Below are 15,844 nucleotides of genomic sequence, written 5' to 3'. Positions count from 1 at the left end.
TCTGCAACAAAAGTTGCAGGCTCAACAAAAACTAAGGTTGATTATTATTCATAGTGGTACTTCAAGACCACAAAAGATTCTGCATGACATGTTGCTTAAAGCAGTCAATGAAGAGTCTAGCAGGGTTTTCTTTAATATAACTACACATACCCTCCTCCATAAAATTCCCTATTGTCAATGCACAAAACTATTTCAAACTGCCCTGGTCTTAGTATAAAATCTGGTCTTGGTAAACTGTATGTCGATGATACTGAACTGATGCTCTTTATAGAACTCTGGGAACTCTGAGAATCTAGATCTATTGTTTCTTGAAACTTTGAAAAGGAAGGAATGGGAGGTAAATCATTTAACAAGGGAAGTAATTTTAGTTCTGCTGATGGATTTGCCATAGAACTTTGCTGCTTTTTTTGTCTAGGTTTCTTCTCCTTAACAGGTTTTTGTGCTTCTTGAACTAAAATATAAAATAGCTTTAATTAAAAGAGAATACATGTATCTGATAACTTTGATTATGTTATAACAACCTACTAAGCCCTCTGAAAATTTAAAACATAACAAAAAGTTGTAATAATTAAAAAGTTACTTCTGTAAAGTCAGCTTAGCTTAAATTTTAATATTGCATTTTCTTTTTGCTGATCATCAAATGTCATCATAAACTTTTCTTCAAAGATAAAAAAAGGATTTCTGTAATATTGGAAAACCATACCATGCTAAGTGTTTAATAAGGCATTTCTTTTTTAAGTGTGATCATACTTTTACAACAAATCAAATAAACTAATTAATCATATCAAACTTGCTTCTAATTAATTACATAATTTAATGATTATTTCTCAATTTTCTATACAAGGACCAAGTTACTTCTATAGTTTAAATAATAGTTTTAAAGACTATATGAACACATACATTTAAAAAAAAATCTTTGGAATCTTAAATTTTAAGTTTTTCAATTTAAAGTAATGTTTAATATGAAGTTTATATTGATATTTCAAGCCATAGCTTCACTTTTGCAAATGTATGTTCAAAACAATTAAAAAAGTTTCCTTTACCTGGTATATAATCAGGTATGTTTGGTATTGTATGATGAACTTCATTATCTGGTGTGTTATTTAGAGTTGGTAAAGGTGGAACACCTGGTGCTACATCTGGTGCATCACTGTCTTTAATGAAGGCATACACATGGTCTGTCATTGGTCTGTTTTAATAATTATAAAACCATCAAACAAAAAATGTATTCAAGCCCTACAACCACCTGTAATTCACTGGTTGTCGTTTGTGTATGTGTCACATACCGTATAGCGGGTTATTTTCGCGCGGTGCAAATTTTTGCTTATTTTCGCAGACAGAACTAAATCGCCAAAATAAATTCCGCCAAATTAAAGGTGTACATACAAAGGTATTAATAAAAGTTTTTAATCCAGCAAAATAATAACCGCCAAAATATTTCGTATACCTTGTTCAATGAAAATCGCGAAATTTTACACCCGCGAAAATAACCCGCTATACGGTATTTGTTTTTTGTTCATTTTTGTCTAGCCTTCGACTTTAGTCGAAATGCGAGACTAAGCGATCCTAAATTCCGTCGTCGTCGGCGGCGTCAACAAATATTCACTCTGTGGTTAAAGTTTTTGAAATCTTACTAACTTTCATAAACTATCCTGGATTTCTACCAAACTTTGACAGAAGCTTGTTTATGATCATAAGATAGTATCCAGAAGTAAATTTTGTAAAAATAAAATTCCATTTTTTCCGTATTTTACTATAAATGGACTTAGTTTTTTCTGCGGGGAAACAAAACATTCACTCTGTGGTTAAAGTTTTTAGAACTTTTATAACTTTCTCCAAATACCCCTCGAACAGAATAACACACTTGAGATAAGAATTATTGACCTTTTTCCAGACCATTGAATTTGTAAGGACTAAACTTCCAGTTAACTTAGGAAGTGAATATAACTGTGCAATCTCATTGGTCACATTTTTCTGGTTACTGGTAACTAGTAAAAATAAACAGGTAACCAGATGAATTAAACCAATGAGATTGCAGAGTTATATTCACTTCCTAAGTTAACCTGAAGTTTAGTCCTTACAAATTCAATGGTCTGGAAAAAGTCAATAATTCTCATCTCAAGTGTGTTATTCTGTTTGAGGGGTATTCTCAAGGTACGTGAAAGTTGTTTCATTGTAAAGATAAGTCAATTCCCGAAAGACTGGTGTACTTTTATTCGTGAACAAGTCAAGAAAAAAATATTGGTTGAAGCGAACAGATTGAAAATTTCCGTTAGCTACCTTGTGTTTTTTTGTACTGGTATGGATAGTAAACCCCACATTGACAGAAACAAGTGCCTGTGTCTCATTGGCAATCATACCAAATTTTAATTTTTACAAATATCAATTTTTTTTGGATTTACAATCATTTTTTTCAAATGAGCCACTAAAGGGGATATGACTCTCTAAGTACAAAATTTATAATGGGCTAATAGGGATTTTTTTTATTTTTACTTGTAGCAAGAAAACAAGCTCGGTGATACCATGTTTTCCTTTTATTTTTCTTAAAACATATTATGAAACCTTTCTTCTCACAATTTATTTCAAAATTCTGTCTAATAGAATTTTGTTTATGCACACTATTGTGTTTTTTCATGAACAAACTAACCAAATTTTGGCAATTTTCAATGACTCATAGCTTGAAAAATAGCACGGTGACCCATACTTTTTATTAAATTTTCATACCTGTCAACTAACCCGTTTTTTGCGGGTGACACCCGTTATTTTCACCTCTCACCCGGGAGTTTTTCTTTACCCGGCGGGTCCCGGGAATTTCTAACATTACCTGTTTCACCCGGATTTCTGACCGGAATTGTTTCCGGTATTTAGAAGTAATACGACCTTCGGTTTTATCGGTCTTTTTCAATGTAACCAAAAGTCAAAATATAGGACTGTTTACCTGAGCTACGTAACGATATTTTCAACAAGCTACAAGTAACAAGATGAGTTCAGTGACTATCAGTTGACTCCATTAGATGAACTTCCACTTTGCACTTCCCCTGAAACTGACATTGGTACATTTTGTCGGTTAAAAGCTCATTAGAGCTTATGTTTGTCTATGTTTTATATACCATGCCGACCCTAAATAAAGCTTATTTATTATTATTATTATTTATTTTGGGGAGAAATGTCCAAGTTGCATGACATTTTTCTTAACAAGCCAAGATTTTTTGTTTTGTCAAAACTTGCTAAAACATTACTGGTTTTGCCAAACAGCAATGCAGACAGTGAGAGGGCATTTTCTTTAGTAAAGAAAATAGCTACAGAGTTTAGGGCTGATCTTAATAAGGATACACTGTGTGCTCTTCTTTCTTGTAAAATGAATACACATTTGCATTGCTATGAACTGAAACCAAGTGCAGTTCTTTTGAAGAATGCCAAGTCTGCTACTATGGAATATAACAATAGTCTGAAATAAACTTGTATACATGTTCTAACTGTTTCATATACATATTGACTATATAAATTATATGTAAACATATTTTTGTTCTTCAATTGAGCCCGCAAAATGTTGTACGCGTTATGACCTGAGATTTTTTTTCTCAATGCAGGTCATGACCTGACTTTTCATTTTCAGAGGTTGACAGGTATGAATTTTTGAAAAGAGCATAGTAAAATTTACATTTTGGCAAATTATAAAAAAATCTGTCTCAAAAAATATATACTTGTGATCTACCTTAAAAGATCTATATAGCAAACTAAGTACCTGCTGGTATCTAATTTATAGAGTAAGCCTGATGACAACAATCTTTGATAATTACACTTTATCAAAAATCCAAATCCAATATCATCTGAAATAAAATTCATCTAGCATATTAAACAAAGTGTCTGTAACAAACAGATGTATATTCCAAACAAATAATATACCAATGTTAAAAGAAAAAGCATATACTGGTAACATATTATACTTTAATAAATTGTTATCATTTGTTTTGAGCCAATAGGCAGTATATGTATGTTGAAGCTTGATAAACTGGAAAAAAAGATTTGACCAGTCTTTTCCAAAGCTGTCTGGCGAGGGAAATTTGTTTACTCCCAATACGGTATTTTTACAAATATCCCTTGTAAGCATGATATAATTATTTAATTCCAACGAATTTTCTAAGCATCCATCTTGACCTCAGAAATTTTATTGTAGAAGTTTCTACTTGACTGTATAATTTTGTACACACTGCAGCTGTGCTATTTGCACAGTCAAATTGCATTGGCCATATAATCATTTCTAATAATTTTTTATTTATGACAGGTTTTCAGAATTTTTACTTCATTTACATGGAACAGTTGTAGGAGTTGCAGTATATAAAGAATAACCATAAGTTTGTCCTTTAAGAAATAGAAAAAAAATCATTGGGTTATATTGAGAGAATTTTGCAAATACCCCTGCACAAGGAGTTCTCTAAAGGCAAATTCACTGGTAGATAAAAAAAAATAATCTCAATATTATTTAGATCAATTAGTGAAAAATCCAATGTCTCTCATCCAATCAAAAGACAGTATTAATACATAAGGTGGAAATACATAAAAATCCCATCTTTTTTGTGTGTGTGTTCTATTCAGTTGTATAAGATTTTTGTGAAAACATGATAAACATCAGAGCAAAGCATACAAGGGCATATAGGGTTCTTCATCGTTAAACAGTGATGAAACCTTTAGTTGTTTACATACTTTTCATTTGGTATCTGGTGGAAAGTTGTCGCATTAGCAATGAAGCATCATCTACTTATTGTAAAATAGATGAATGAACAACATGATACAAAGAGACAAAAATAATTGTATAATACTGCCTCACTAAGCACAGGAATAAAAATATCTTTGAATTCATCTCTCCCTTTCTACAGTAATAAAGTTTCATAGAATTCAAAATTTAAAAAAAATGCAGAGTTATTTTTAAATACTGACCATCAATTGAAACAGCAGCCTGATCTTTTGTGAATACTTCTGAATTATCCTCTCTTATGTACTTAAAGTTTATATTTCTGAAGAAGAAAAACATTAAGTTATCATTATTTCAAAGATTGACAACTTTAACCTCAATAACCATTTCTTATAACATGAAACAATTAATGAGCAACTTAACAAGGAAAAAAACATATAATTACAGTTTAAGAGGAAAAATATGATTCTAAAGAGATTGAATATGGATAAAAGAAAAATCTTGACGCATTCCCCAACACATTTTCATATTGATATTTCATCTTCTTCACATTAAAGACAGACAGGTGAATAGATAGATGTATGTATTAGGAGGAGAATGAAATAAAGCTGTTGAATAACTTTTCTAACAAACTACCTTTCAATATGACATATGAAGTTATCTTAATTAAGACTTACATATAATATCACTAGATGTTACAGTTTGTGCCACATTTGTTGGTGGTGTATCAGTAGTTCCAGTTCTTATTGCCCTTGTGTTTGTTAATGAAGACTTACATATTATTATCACTACATGTTACAGTTTGAGCCACACTTGTTGGTGGTGTATCAGTGGTTCCAGTTCTTATTGCCCTTGTGTTTGTTAATTAAGACTTACATATTATTATCACTACATGTTACAGTTTGAGCCACATTTGTTGGTGGTGTATCAGTGGTTCCAGTTCTTATTGCCCTTATGTTTCCAGTAGAAGGAACAACACCATCCTTTACAGCTTCTAATTTATGAGCAATTCCACATCCAGCTTCTGTCAAACTATACCTTTAATACACATTAAGATTGCTATAAACATTCGAGCTTTGTCATATGCGCAAACTTTTTCAAATCATTGAAAAGACTAAGAAAAATTGATTAAAAACTTTTTTAAATCATTGAAAAGACTAAAGAAAAATGATTAACAATAGGGGTGAATTTTCCCCGTTTTGAATTATTTTTCTTTTTATGAATTTCATATTTTATTTTACAGAGTCCAAGCTCTTTTTTGAAAGAACCATAGCAACTTTTAAATGCTTATGTCTGCAGGATATTTATCAAGTATCTTATAAATTACTATGATTTACATTTGAATCCTTTCAGAACAAGTTGATAGATATTTTAAAATGCGAATGAAATGATATCTGATATACTGCTGACAATATTTGTAATGAGAACAAATGCTGAACATGCTATAAGGTTTCTTTATTATCTTTAAATGTCTTACTTAGCTGGATTACTTTCTTTTACAACAAGTCCTTTGTTGATGAGGCTTCCCATTGATGACCATGCTGTGTATCTACAACTTGGATCTGGCTGTACGGAGAAAGAACTTTTATTGTAACCTTGTTTTTTTAATACTTTTGTTAAACATGCATATTATGCCATTAAAATGTTTAAACCTGTTGCAATTGTTTGCACCTGTCCTAAGTCAGGAATCTGATGTTCAGTAGTTGTCGTTTGTTGATGCGGTTCATAAGTGTTTTTTGTTTTTCTTATATACTGTAGATTAGACCTATTGTTTTTCTCATTTGAATGATTTTACACTAGTATTTTTTTAGGTCCTTTAAAGCTTGCTATTCAGTGTGAGCCAAGGCTCTGTGTTGAAGACCTTACTTTGACCTATAATGGTTTACTTTTTTAAATTGTGCCTTGGAAAAATGGAGAGTTGCCTCAATGGCACTCATATCACATCTTTTCATATCTACATATTATCTTTAGTTTCAAATATGTAAATACAAAGAAAGCATCTAAGATTTTTATGGGCATGTGAGTATAACAAATTTGTCCGAATAAAAACAAGCAAACAGATCACTGCTGATGAGCTATTTTAACTTTATACACCCAAAAATTTGTCAAAAAAAACCAAGCATTTAAAGAGAATGCTGAAGAAATAAACTATATAACGTAACAAAAAAGCATTAGGTTATACATTTAAATTTAACACATCAATCTAATCTATGACTTACAATAGAGAATGACTTGTCAGCTAAAATCTGTGCTTGTCTAATTAGGTCTGCCTTTGACATGTATGGTCTATCAGCATCTGACTGTTAAAAAAAAATTGCATAAGATTTCAACATTGGTAATTTTTCTAGATTATATTTTACATCTTATCTTGCTTCAATGATTAATGAAATAAAAACAACACCCATATTACTGACTTAGTCAATATATGTTATTTTAGTTGATATTTTTAACTTTAAGTTCTTGCATCTTAGATGTAAAATCAAACAGATTTTTTTTAGTTTTACCGTTAAAATGTTGTTTTTTTTGTAACTTGAAATGATTTGAAATGTTTAAAAATGTGAGCATAAAAAATATAGCAAAATAAAAGCAAACAAATTAGTTATACTGATTTTACACCCCAGCATTTTTTGCAATAATAATTGACACTTATCAGGGATGCAAAAGAGATAAGCTATCTTATTCTATAATAAACAGCTGCGCCATGAGCGCACGATACGCCCAACGTCTTATGTGGAAGTTATATGCAATAATCATAAATAGTTTCTGAGAAAGTTTTAAGCAATAACCATATATAGTTTTTGAGACACGGCGGGAAACCCCCCACCCTGTTTTTTTTTTTACAAAAAACTAAATATCACTAAAATAAAATTTTGAATCAAAACCAAAAAGTATACAGATCTTTAGATTAATATAACAAAGAAGTGTGTAAAGTTTTAAGCAATAATCATAAATCATTTTTGAGATACGGCGCGACATGTAAAAAAAAACTCCACTGTTTAACAAAATACTCAATAACTCAAAAATAAAATTTTGAATCATCACCAAAAAGTATAAAGATCTTCAGATCAATATAACTAAGAAGTGTTTAAAGTTTTAAGCCATAATCAAGAATCGTTTTTGAGATACGGTGCGACATGTGAAAAAAACACACCCCTGTTTTAGTTACAAAGTGCCGTAAATCAAAAAGTTTAAATCTAATTTTCACCAAAAAGTATACAGATCATTTGACCATCATAAGAAACAACTATATCAAGTTTCATGAAATTTGGATAAGTCGTTCTCAAGTTACGGTGCAACATGTTTACGCTGGACAGACGGACAGACAGACGGACGGACGGACACCAGACATGTGTATACCATAATACGTCCCGTCAAAATTTTGACGGGCGTATAAAAAGCATTACTTGGTAAATATGATTAAAATCCTGAAGCAGACTTTCAACAATTTAAAATTTTGGACATATATGTACATGTATAACAAACTATGTATTCTATGTGAAAATTTTAAAAGTAAGACCACTAAATATGACATGATTTTAACATTGATTTACCTGTGAATGTTTATACAGGGTTAACAACAGAGCATAAGGTCCTGATCTGTATGCTGGTACATATTCTCTTCCTCCTCCACCTTGGTTCCCAGATTTGTGTCTCTTCTAAAGGAATTGTAAGAATTGATTACTAAAATCTTTAATATCAAATAAAAAAAATAGCCTATTGGTTAACTTGTTTATCAATCAAGGTCATTGATAAACTTCCATTCTGTAGCATATTTGTAGGAGTTGACATTCCTTCTGTAATTGTATTTAAAACTGCTTCATAAGAAAACAATTTAATAATTGCATAATAATATAACTTAAGAATAGAGCAGAGAAAATGAGATTAAGGCATTACCAAATATCAATTGACATTCTTCAGTTATTAATCATAAACAAACTTTTAATCACATATACAGGAATTTAATGTTAACAACAGAACTTTATGTGTCTCCATCAATTTCATATAATTTTTTTTAGGCTTTTGGAGTTGACTTCTCAATGTCATGATGCCCCTTCACCATTTTCATATAGATTTGGGTGTTTCTTTCCAAGATTGAATGGTTCTTTTGTCAAAACCCATACATTTTTTCAAAATTGTTGATACAGATAGTTTTAAGGGTTAGTTTGTTATCATCATTGTATGTTAGAATTTGATATGAAATATTAAATTGTAAGAAATCCTTTAGAGGACTAGGAGGGTTGTTGTCTCTTTGAAACTTTCCCTGTTTCAATTCTCTTTTATTATATTCAAAATTTATATCAATCTTATCCTTTACAGTGATTCTGAATTGTATTATTTCTTATTTTAAAAAAGGTAACTGTGATGGAAGTTTAATAGCTCTGTTCATAATGTATTTCTTTAAGATTTTTCATTTTAACATTCAATATAAATGCATGTAGACAAGCTAGAACACAAAATACCCTAGGAACAGGTGCCTGGTCTTTATCTTCATTATCAGATTCTGCAGAGAAAATTCTATGATCCTGTTCTGTCTTTGCATTTTGTTTCTTTTGAGTCTTTTTCTGTTTTGGTGCTTCATCCTCAGTCATTAAAAATGGGGCATTATCAGCAGAACCTGTTGTTATAAGTTTGGATACTAAGATTTTTTATCAATCAAAGATGATACAGTTTTTGACATAAGTACACAGCAGCTATAGTGGAGTTTGCTTTTTCCACCTGCCCATATCTGTGCCAACTCTACTTACTCTAGCTATATTCTCCTTTTTTTAAATATTGATTACAAATGTTTATCTGCATTTTGCAATTGAGTATATAAGATCTTTTTCAATCTGATTTTATATATATGTTGATTATGATACTGTACAGCACAATTTTAATCAAGGGTCTAAAATTCTTAGTAATTAACCAAATAACCTGAATCATTTTGCATTCTTCTATTGAATATCAACCCTCTATCACTTGCAGAAGAAAAAATATGAAACATGAAAGAGGTTTTTAAGGTGAAAGAATAAAGCCTTAACTCATTTACCATATTCAGCAATGTGTTTTGCCAGTTTAACATCCAACATCTTGCATATTTTGTCTCCTGGAAAAGAAAATTTAAAAACTCAGAATTAAAAGGTTTTTTTACAATGCAATAAACTATATAAATTATGATACATGTATTTTTATCAGACCATAAATTCTAACGAAATTTTCACAAATATTATGATTTTTTTTAATAAATTGGTTTTGGTAAAAAAAATATGAATATTTCAACTGCATATGCACCTATATGTATGTGATATATAACAACAACAAATGTCGATTAAAAGCTTAACAGATATAATGAAGATATGAACAACTTCAAGTTGAACTTTAGAAGTCTATGTTTGGATTACTCTAGTAGCATTCCTCTCAAAGATATTCAGCCCATAATCACTTTTATTTTAACATTTTAGGCATTTCCAAAAAGTCAAACTTTATGACATTTTACAAAAAGTAATATCTTCTTTAGTATTGTTGGATAATACAAACCAAAATATTCCAACATTTTACAATCCTTTCCTGATGCTATTGGTAATGGATAATTCCTTAATGATTTCAATGCCTGTAAACAAATGTAATGTTTGTCATGGGAAAATTACATATACATGTACATATATATACTACAATTCTTAAAAGTAAAATCTAATAAAAGTTGTTCAGTACATTATCATACCACTTATTCTAATTATTCCATTATTATTTTCATCATGAAAGGCAATAAATTGTAATAGTATAAGTTTAGCAAAGTAAAGCAAGCAAGTCAACAGTGCCAAATTGAACAAATTTTAGACAAGCAAATTGGACCATGTCAGCGAATCTGGACCATGTTCTGTTTGTATGCTGATTTTCTTGAATGTTGGTTTTGTCTGTTGTCCTGTATAATATTTTGGGTAGTTCTTTTGTATGCATTATTTAAGAATACAATATATTCACACATTTGTTTATAAACTGCACCACCATAGGAGTCAGCAGCCAATCTATTATCTATCTGTAATGTTCAATTCAGCCTATCACCACTATATTAAAGCTCGTGTTTCTTAAAAGGTAAACTGCATATACTGGACTGGACTATATAATATTACAGTTAGGAATTTAGTTGCCTCATATGGGCAGTTATTCATAGAGAAATTTCAGTTTCCTCCATCCATAAAAATGGAACATGAAATTGTATGATTCAGATTTACAGAATGTGGTCCTAAATACCTAACAAACAATCACATGAACAGTTGATCAATCATTCTTTAATACAAACTCCATAAATAGACATGGAGAAATATTTTCTATAATACATGAACATGATGAACATGATGTATAAGGTCTGAAAGATTTAAAAGAGAAAATATATATTGCTAACTATCTGGAACTCTTTTTATATATAACCTTAGCATAAACAAACTGTGTCTTAATTCCTTTTTCTGTAGCATCATCTTTCCATTCTTTTAACCAATAGGCAAATAAAGGATTTGGACAAACAGGTTTGGTCTTTTTCCTTTTACCATACAATGGGTGTCTCTCCATCTTCTTTGAACTAAAATATAAAAATATTTATCTTTTAAAATTGCATCAGGAACTTATTTACCAGCTCACATGTTGATATCCATCCTTTCTTCAGTCTTCTTACAATATGAAACATGCATTTCAGGTGTAAATACATGAATTTTTTTATATAAATAATAGTTGTTATTGGCTTTCTTCTTAAGCAGTCAGTAACTGCATTGGTACTCTCAAATGATTCAGATCTGTACTACTTCAGTACTTTTTTGTTGTTGTTAAGGATGGGGGTGTATAAGACATCTGCTCAGTGTGTTTGTTGGATGTTTTCTGCTTTGTATCTGATGAGTTATAAAAATATATAAAAAGATGTGGTATGATTGTCCATGACACAACCCTCCACAAGAGACCAAATGACACAAAGTTGAAAAAAAATATAGGTCACCATACAGCATTCAACAATGAACAATCAAAGAGCTGATAGCCCTGAGGTGGAAGAAGGTGAATAAAAGGTTACTTGAATTACCATAAAAGCAGCCCCAATAACCCAGCCTACTTTGTTCCATTATGGTTATGACATATTTTTTTGACTTCAAACAAGAATGTGTCATGAGTACATGGATTTCCCATCCGTACAATCATTTTCTATGTTCAATGGACCGTGAAAATTAGGTAAAATCTTTAATTTGGCAGTAAACTTAGAAAGATCATATATATCATAAGGAACACATATGTACTAAGGTTCAAGTTGATTAGATTTTAACTTCATCAAAAACTACCTCAACCATAAACTTTATCCTGAAGCAGGAGGACTGACAGACCAGAAAACATAATGCCCACAAATGGGGCATAAAAATAGTAAGAGTTGTTACATACCTTTTGAAAGTTCCCATGGGGGTTTTTAGTGCGCCACAATTTTAAAAGTTACAATTTTAGCGAAGTATTTTGCACCATCTGGATTGTCTTAAAAATTGTCATGATGAACTTACATGCCTTTTTCTTAAGTCTGTTTGCGTGATTCTAGTTATTAAATCAGTAGAAAAGATGAACATGTAGCTAGCAGACCAGGGTTTATTTTCTTGTGTAAGAATATATGATGCTTGTTGAAATTTCCAATTTTGAATTATGCACAAAGATGGACCTTTTACAGGTTAGGAACAACACTCCAAATGAGGGGTAACCCTCATTGGAAGAACATAACAACACACTGTAAAAAATGAGCACCTTTATATTCATATAATTTGATGAAACTTTCCCTAAGAACTATGCATCTATCAGGTATTAAATGGTCAAAACAAGTCAAAAGATTTTTGTGATGTTTCTAAACTTATATCTTCTTTATTAATTTGACCACTCATTTAGAAAAGTTGTTCCAAATATAATGAATTTTCCCACTTTTGAGTCAAATTTTTTTTCCAACAGTAAAATGACACTTTTTTTTAAGGACAGTCCTCATAATGGGAGGGTGGGTCACAACCTGTTTGTTGGTCTTTGTGAAAAAAAGAATAGTACATGTACATTGTGCTTGCGGTGAATCTTCAGAGAAAATGTTTTTGATTGACTTATCAATTTGATCGTGAGAAACACAGAATTTGATTGGCTGATAACGATTGTTTTACCTTGGGAACAAAATAAGGAACAGATGATTTTTACTAAATCCTGTTTCGATTTTTTTTTAATTATACCCTTAATATCAATATTTTTTTAATAAATGCAAGGACATATTATAAAACGTCCTTGATATTACGTACTATATGGTAGAAAGAACTCAGGACGAAGAGACCAAGGGCGAACATGTAAACAGAGCGAGTGGACCTGATACCAAATTCAAGCATACTACAAATATCTACATTAAAAACATCCGGTTACAAGTAAACAAACAACGTTCATGTAGATCAGATGAAATCTAATAATTTACATAAATAAAAGGGTACATATTTACGATAGTGATTGTTTTTCTATCCTGATTTACAAACTAAATGATTCAGCATTGATTCAGATGCTTAATCATGTGTAAAAATTGGTGTCAACAATTGGAAGTGGGTTATGAAATTTTAATGCACAGAAACGGATGCCGCATACAGAGGTTCAATGATTTTGATTTTTTAACCCTGTATGCTAACATTGCCTATTTTAATTTTAAAAATGTTTGTCTGCACATTGAACATGTTGAACAACAAATTTATGTGATGTATAAAAATTTTCTGACGTTAGACACTCAAATAATCAATGTGTTCGTACGTAAATAGTAGATGTTTTTGTGTTCTGTTAAATTAATATTGTTCCTTTTAAAATTGTTATACGATGATGACTAATGTACCCATATTTTGACTATTTTATTTATTGTGGTTGTTTATTTAACGCATCAATGTAAATATAATGGAATTTTATGAGACTGTCATTAAAGTGAGAGGGTTAGCGCTATAGAACCAGGTTTAATCCACCATTTTCTACATTTGAAAATGCCTGTGCCAAGTTAGGAATAAGACAGTTCTTGTCCATTCGTTTTTGCTGCGTTTTGTTATTTGATTTTGCCATTTGATTATGGATTTTCCCCAATTGATTTTCCCCTAGTTCAGTATTCTTGTGATTTTACTTTTTATAGTCGGCACCATAGGTCTTCAGAAGACTTTGAGTCTTCTTCCACCAAAAAACCATACCACACAGTCAGCCTTAAAAGATCCAATAATGACAAATGAAAAACAATTCCAATGAGAAAACTAACAGCCTATTTTATCATGTTTTATCAAGGATTTGCATGATTTGTATAGTAAATATACAAATCATTGGTTTTAATAATGAATGGAAAACAAACATGATACACATGATACACAGCCAGAAATGAAAACCAGATTTTTTATAGCATTCTGGCTTGGGAGAGACAAATACAGAATGTGGCAAAGGTTTATAAACTAGTTTGTTTGTTTTAAACTGATTTCTATAGTTGGCTCTTATGCTAGCTTTAACACCATTGTCTCGGGAAGGCGAGGTTGTGCGCTCACAAACATGTCTAAACCCAAGCATTCTTTGAGAGCCTGTTCCAATTAAGGATCATGTAGTTCAGTGGTTGTCATTGGTTCATGTCAGTCATGTTTGTTTTTTCATGAGTATTGTATTGTTATGAATTTAAATTAGTTTTGTCAATTTAAATTAGTTTTGTCAATTCAAATTAGTTTTGTCAATTGAATTGTTTCATATTTTTCAAGTTGGGACCCAATTATTACGATCATGTAGGTCATTCTAGTTTTGTTTAAGGTTGATTTCATCATAGAGGTGCAGATTTATATAAGTTAGGTGCCGAAGTGTCTTTTCCTGTACCGATTTGTATGGGTGCTGATCATATAGGGGGTCTCATTGGGGGTTCTGATCCCTGATCCCGCTTACTGTTTTGTCAGATTCCTGTATCCCGCGTACACTATGTATGTAAGCAATTCTCATTTTGTTGTTATTTCCCATGTCCCGCTAGACTCTTTCCCATTTCACAGCACAATAATTTCACTTTCACATGTCACACCTACAAATAATCAGCCATCCCGCGTCACGTTTAGACCCCAATGAGTCTCATGATATTATATGTACCTAATATTCATTTATGACTGCCTTACAAGAACACTGCCCATGCTATTACAACGGAGCTCTTCCCTGCTGTGTATAAAAGCCTTAACATAATTTTACACTACCAATTCAGATCAATTCAGATTACCTCAACCCTGAAATTATATGACATATTCCAAACCTGTTCAAAATATTGACGTGGTGTTTTGTACACTAGTCAGTACACTTAGAAGTTGGTGTACCTTTTAAATTCTAGATATTTATATATTCCTTTTTGCTGCAAGTCAGAGTACCCTACCGCAAGTTGTGACACAATAATGATCTGGGGCTGCGAATCTTTGAAAATGGCGCCAAAATGCAGCAAATGATACTTTTGAGTAGATTTTTTTCTAATTACTTCACCATATCAATTATTTTGTATTCCTTTAAATTGTCGTTCCTATTAACGTTATCAATTTAATTACTGTAGAATATTTTTTGCAATTGAAATTATATGCGGTCTAGTCTTTTAAATCTACTTCCGGAACCAAAAGAATGTTTACATTCACAACAACAACTTGCCTTTGATTTTTTAAAGTCTTACAGAATGTCAACTGTTGACGAAAAGCAGGACCCTCCCACAGTAGACCAAATAAGGTTTAACACATTTTTGTGAATGAATTTGAATATGAGATCGCACGCCAGAAAAAATATTGCATTTTCAAGTAACAATTTTTTAATGATGATGTTAGTAAATGGTGTTTTTAAGCATTTTGACACGATGCAACTAAAACAACTGAAAAGCAAAGTTCACAAAATCTGTGTCTGTATAGTTATGTCGAAGGTACCAATACTGGCTTTTACTTGGAGGGAGAAATAGCCCCTATTGATGCAGTGCATTCATTAAGAGCCGGTACCCGGTACTTTTAACCGCCTACGGCAGCGTCTGGTACCGGCAGAAAAAATAAAAATACCAAAAATATAATGTGTAAAATTCTTTTGAAATCGTTTAAATCTAATATCTTACTTTATTAAAGTGATAATCTCCGTGTACGCCGTTCATGTGTATGTTTATAGGTGTCTTCGTCGAGGTCCGCG

The 15,844-nt window shown here is 31.3% G+C and overlaps 2 protein-coding genes across 5 annotated transcripts in view; one reads left to right on the top strand and one right to left on the bottom strand.

Moving 5' to 3' along the window:
* Positions 1-15,140, bottom strand: part of LOC134710357 (crossover junction endonuclease MUS81-like) — a 28,262-nt gene extending 13,122 nt beyond the window's left edge. The window contains exons 1-13 of one of the 3 annotated variants that reach the window (XM_063570702.1): positions 15,010-15,140; positions 11,102-11,249; positions 10,211-10,283; positions 9,723-9,779; positions 9,154-9,308; positions 8,245-8,349; positions 6,913-6,993; positions 6,171-6,259; positions 5,570-5,731; positions 4,939-5,015; positions 3,746-3,830; positions 1,044-1,189; positions 151-451 (exon numbers count right to left, since the gene is read on the bottom strand). In XM_063570702.1, the coding sequence (XP_063426772.1) occupies positions 151-451; positions 1,044-1,189; positions 3,746-3,830; positions 4,939-5,015; positions 5,570-5,731; positions 6,171-6,259; positions 6,913-6,993; positions 8,245-8,349; positions 9,154-9,308; positions 9,723-9,779; positions 10,211-10,283; positions 11,102-11,239 (1,469 nt within the window). In that variant the 5' untranslated portion in view covers positions 11,240-11,249; positions 15,010-15,140. Of the gene's footprint in view, positions 1-150; positions 452-1,043; positions 1,190-3,745; positions 3,831-4,938; positions 5,016-5,569; positions 5,732-6,170; positions 6,260-6,912; positions 6,994-8,244; positions 8,350-9,153; positions 9,309-9,722; positions 9,780-10,210; positions 10,284-11,101; positions 11,250-15,009 lie in introns of those variants that run through there. The other 2 variants (XM_063570703.1, XM_063570704.1) reach the window with 2 other exon arrangements.
* A 149-nt stretch (positions 15,141-15,289) lies between these two features.
* LOC134710355 (Bardet-Biedl syndrome 1 protein homolog) overlaps positions 15,290-15,844 on the top strand; it is a 32,184-nt gene continuing 31,629 nt past the window's right edge. For both annotated transcript variants that reach the window (XM_063570700.1, XM_063570699.1), the window contains exon 1: positions 15,290-15,403. In XM_063570700.1, coding sequence (XP_063426770.1) covers positions 15,354-15,403 — 50 coding nt within the window. In that variant the 5' untranslated portion in view covers positions 15,290-15,353. The remainder of the gene's footprint in view (positions 15,404-15,844) is intronic.

Source organism: Mytilus trossulus, chromosome 3 (assembly GCF_036588685.1).
Source record: "Mytilus trossulus isolate FHL-02 chromosome 3, PNRI_Mtr1.1.1.hap1, whole genome shotgun sequence".
NCBI classification, from domain to species: domain Eukaryota; kingdom Metazoa; phylum Mollusca; class Bivalvia; order Mytilida; family Mytilidae; genus Mytilus; species Mytilus trossulus.
This window is presented reverse-complemented; position numbering and strand designations above follow the sequence as displayed.